Genomic DNA, 4,826 nt, shown 5'->3' with positions numbered 1-4,826 from the left:
CCTTCGAAGACAACAATGTTGTCCACTGGTTCTTCCATTCAGTCCATGACTGAAAAAACTTCTATTGCTGTCTCTTCGTTTTTCGGAAGAAATAATGCAAGACTCTAGTAAACTTAAAAATATTATTAGACAAGATTCAAATTGTAGTAGTAGGAAACTTACAAACTTTTTTAGAAAAGAAAACTAATTCTCAAAATTTAAAACAAATAAAAGAAAAAGTTTAAAGACTTGAAACTTCACAAGACTCAAACTTAATCGAAGTAAGGCTTGTAGTGTGATGCACTGCGTGCCTTGCAACGATATATTACACACCATTATATAGAGAGAACTAATAGAGAGAGATAAGAATCGGGTGCTCATTGGGCCCCATCGACATTCCCATCAGTCTCTCTTTTACAGATGCCTCTCCACTATCACACCAATAATACAATACCTTTCCTAAATGGACGGCTCCCCGGGGCTCAATCCATTCAGGAATCTTACAGCTCATGCTATATGCCATACTTCTCTGCTAAGGAGAGAATCTAGTGTATTATTAGGGTGGTCCACCACGTCCGCACTTATCACTGAAGTTTGAAAGTAGCGGTTCTGATTGTTGCTTCACGGGTAAGGTTTGAGGCTGCTTCCAGTTGATCATTGATCTGCTTGACAACTGGGTACCAATTATCGTAAAAGTTGTTTCCTGTGGTGCTTCGTCGGCTTCTGAATTCTTGGAGCTTAAGGAAGTGCAATGTTCGGTATTGCTCCATGGCTTTAATGACGTGTTCGGCTGCTTGCTGCTCCAATTCATACAGCTGCTGTTGTATGTCCTTGTATTCTGCAAGATATTCATTAAGAGATACTCCTTGCTGGTCCCGCATACGTTGATAATGCAGGAGGTGAAGATATCGGTTATCCAGCCTGTCAATGCTTGCAAACTCCGGATCATCTGCCCATGAGCTTCTGGGCTGGGCCTTTGTTGTAATTCTTGCAGGGCTGGAGCTATTAGGTCCAGGTCGTCCATTACTGCTTCCGGCCATCCTGTAGGAACAAGACAAGTTATTAAACGGGATAATGCGTCAGCTACCTGATTATCTTTTCCGTCAATGTGCTCAAAGTGAATAGGAATTCCCATGCCAGTAATGAAGTCCGTAAAAGCTAGCCAGCGGACTCTTGATGGCTTATTATTTGGAGATTTCTGGAAGAAGCTAATAATAGCCTGGCAATCTGTTCTGATTACCAATTCCTCCTTGTCCAGGAAATATATTTTCAATGCTTCCAGGGAATTCATCACAGCATGAATTTCAGCATCAATAGTGGATTTTGGGGGGTTAAACTTGCCACTAGCATATGCACATATTTTCTCTGCAGATTTAGGATCAAACTTGTAAGGCTTCCACTTACAAATACCTCCCCACCCATCCATACACCCATCTGTTTCAAGTATAACATAGCAGTCTTCAGGTGGAATTTCCAGGGCTGGTAGCTTCTTAACAGTCTTCTTGATCTGATTCACAAGATTCCAATCTTGCGTATTCATTCTTTTATCCCCATTTGGGCTGGTTTTAGCATACAGAGGCCCAAGTAACTTCCCCAGATTTGGAATATAATTTCGGGCATAATTTAATAATCCCAACCAAGATCTCATACCCTTCTTGGACAGTAACTCCTTTTCTTGGAAATCCACAATTTTTGAAATTATATGAGGCTGGAGCTTGATTTTCTTATTTCCTAGTACCGCCCCTAGGAATTCTATTTCAGGAACACCAATTTTCATCTTTGTGGGGCTCAGAACTAAGCCATGCTGCTTACAAATTTCCAGCATTATTCTGAGATGTTTAGCATGATCTTCCTCATTCTGGGAGAAAACAAGAATATCATCAATATAAACAGCTATAAACTCACTAGTTCCTTTGAAGCAGTTGTCCATTTTGCGCTGGAATATTGCAGGTGCATTTTTGAGGCCAAAAGGCATCACCAGCCATTCATAAAGCCCATCAGGAACCCAGAATGCCGTCCATTCAATAGAATCAGGATGCATAGCAACCTGATGAAAACCACTCTTAAGATCAAACTTAGAGTAAATTTGACTTTTACCAACCTTTTGAAGAATTGTCTTTATTCCAGGGAGGCTATATTGATCCTTATGAGTTAGATCATTAAGGCGCTTGTAGTTGAAAACCATTCTCTCCTTGCCTTTAACTTCCTTTCCAGTTTTGGGATCAATAGTGGTACCTGAGTTGAACAATGATGGCAGTAGTTCTATGTCTGCTCTTACTCGGCCTTATGACCTTTAACTCTAGCAAAGCTTCAACATGTCTAGTGAAAGACTGCTTTTGAGAAGGTGTCAGATGCTTCAGAGGCCTATCCTCAATAGTAAAATCAGGATTTTTAATATCAAGATGACAAACAATTTGATTCTTAGCCCAATGCTGCAGAGGATTTTCCCCAATATAACCTTGTTCTTTTAATTCTTTAAGAAGTGGTTCAAAATGTACCTTAAAATTTCCCTGAGGTTGCCCAATAGAACACTTTACCATACCCTGAATCTGGATGTATTCATCTTCATCCATGTCCAATTCTTCTATAGCTGCAGCAGATGTTACAGCAGGTAAAGTATTAATAATGGTAATATTCTTATAGAAAGTTACCACATTTCCTTCAATTCGAACTCCTCCATGCATAGCTCGAATGAAATTGCAGCCAATGATCATTTGAATACCATCACCTAAAACCATCGGGAAGCTGTAAGTATATGGAATTCTGAATATATTCTCACCTACAAACATTCTTCCTTGCTTCAGCTTCATGTCAGCAGTTTGCTGAGAATTAATACCACTGAATTTTACAATAAATGTATTTTTCTCCAAGGCTGATGCAGGTACTGAATTTCTATCCACACAACAGGTTGTAGCTCCAGTATCAAGAATAGCTTTGAGTGAGAATTTTGGAGTACCTGGAATGTCTATTTCTACCAGTAGATTATATAGCATATTCTTTATCAACCTTGGTCCTTCTCCAGTTAGGTTACTAACCTGCTCCCCAAGTATTGCATTGGTAAGCTCCTCTTCTTCTTCAAGAATTTCTTTCTCCTTTCCGGGATTTAAGTCTTGAAAATCCTTTTCCAAATCCTTAGTTAGGACTGATTCATATTGAGATTTATAAAATTTTACCTCCTTTTGAAGTCTTTCAATTTCTCCTTCACACCAAGAAATATAATATTGTTGCTCCTTAAGAAGTTTATAAGGCATAAATGGTGCTGGTGCTGAAGGCTCCACAGGTACCTGCTTCATGAAATAGTAAGGCCCACATAAGTTGCATGATGTAATAAGGCACTTAGGACAATGAATCCTTGCTCTTTGCAGAGTCATTCTTTTACAGCAGGTGCACGTACTGGATTGCGGAGGGCTTATTACTTCATTATGATGCCAATCATGCTGGCAATTTAACTGCTCCTCTGTGACCTTAACCTGAGGTCTATATCCTCCATCAATCTGTCCAAGCATAAATGCTGATTCATCTATTAAAAGAGTCTGAACTGACCTTTGCAAGTCCCCAGTGTCTTCCTCACCTTCCGAAATGCTAAAGATAGCATCACTCTGATCTTCTCCTTCTTGAACAGACAAGATTTCACAATCTTCTGGAAGGTTAAGTTGCTCAAAAATAGCAACTCGTTTAATATTTCTTCTTTCATTAGGGCATTCACGTGCAAAATGTCCTTCCTGCCCACATAAATAGCACTTACATTTCTTGTTTCTGATGAGATGCTTTCTTTTCTCAATCCTTGCATGTGTTTCATGTGGCTTGCCCTTATATGTTTTTGATCTTCTAACTCCATATGTTCTTGACTCCCTTCCTTTATAATATCCTGGAATAGGAATTGTTCTACAGAATGATAAATTCTTGAGATTTCTTTTATAAGCTGCATCCCTGCATTCCTGTTCAAGAAATTCATAAGCAAAAATAATTCTAGGGAGAACTCCCACTGTTAGTCCAGAATATTTTTCATCATAAGCAGCTTTAATTCTGTCTCCAAGATCATCTGGCATTTTAAGCCAAAGTTTCTCTGATAATTCTGGTCCTGCATATAACCTGCCAGTTTTTGATGCTAACCTCTTGAAATCATTCAAATATTTAACAACATCTTTTACGTTGTCACAGGATAGCTTTTCCAGGTCTTTATATGCTTTGTTCTGAATAGAAGTGGATCCTTGAGCTGGATCTTCTGAAGAGAATACCCTTCTGATTTGAGATAGTATATTCTGGGTACCATCTCTACCATCACTTGAACTTATAAGGCCTTCATATTCCTGAGGATAACTCATTCTCCATTGTATCCAAACTAATTTTTCAGTTTCCCCAAGAAGATTTTCTATATATTCTGCTTTATCCCTGGCATCAGTGAAAGCCTGACTTGCAACATGGTTCTTGGTAATGGACTCCCAGCGGGAAAACACATCATGAAATAATCCTATTTGTTCTGGGATTACAAACATAGCACCTCCTTGTTGTTGTGCTGATGGAAGAGTCCACATCTCATTATTACTATCTCCCCTGAACTTTGTTTTTGGGGGTTGCTGTTCATAAATTGGTTGAGGTCTAGCTGGCCTTTGATCTGCAGGAGGATAACCAGGGGGTCCCATAGCAACATCACGTGCTGGGGTATACGGAGATGTTACTGCACTTGTTGAGGAGTATAAATGCTGCTCTTGACTTCTGGCTTCTTGTTGTTTTGCAAACTTTCTTAATATTGGATAATCAAGCTCTGCATGGACTGCTATAGTCTGAAACTCCTCCGCCTTAGATTCCTGTTTTTCCTCTTCCTCTGGTTTTTCAGATTCACTTTC

At 39.3% G+C, this 4,826-nt stretch overlaps 1 protein-coding gene across 1 annotated transcript; it reads right to left on the bottom strand.

The window, feature by feature from the left end:
* Positions 1 to 535: 535 nt before the first annotated feature.
* On the bottom strand, positions 536 to 4,722 carry LOC141817523 (uncharacterized; the record flags this gene model as incomplete). Its single annotated transcript, XM_074705165.1, has 2 exons — positions 536 to 1,786; positions 2,517 to 4,722. Coding segments are annotated over 2 exons (3,457 nt in total), but the record flags the coding sequence as incomplete, so codon positions are not given.
* Positions 4,723 to 4,826: the final 104 nt, after the last annotated feature.

This window comes from Curcuma longa, unplaced genomic scaffold, assembly GCF_044706935.1.
Source record: "Curcuma longa cultivar G26 ecotype Majalengka, Jawa Barat unplaced genomic scaffold, ITB_CL_G26_1.1 contig_20789, whole genome shotgun sequence".
NCBI lineage: Eukaryota > Viridiplantae > Streptophyta > Magnoliopsida > Zingiberales > Zingiberaceae > Curcuma > Curcuma longa.
The sequence above is the reverse complement of the archived record's forward strand: the minus strand, read 5'-3'. Positions and strand labels throughout refer to the sequence as shown.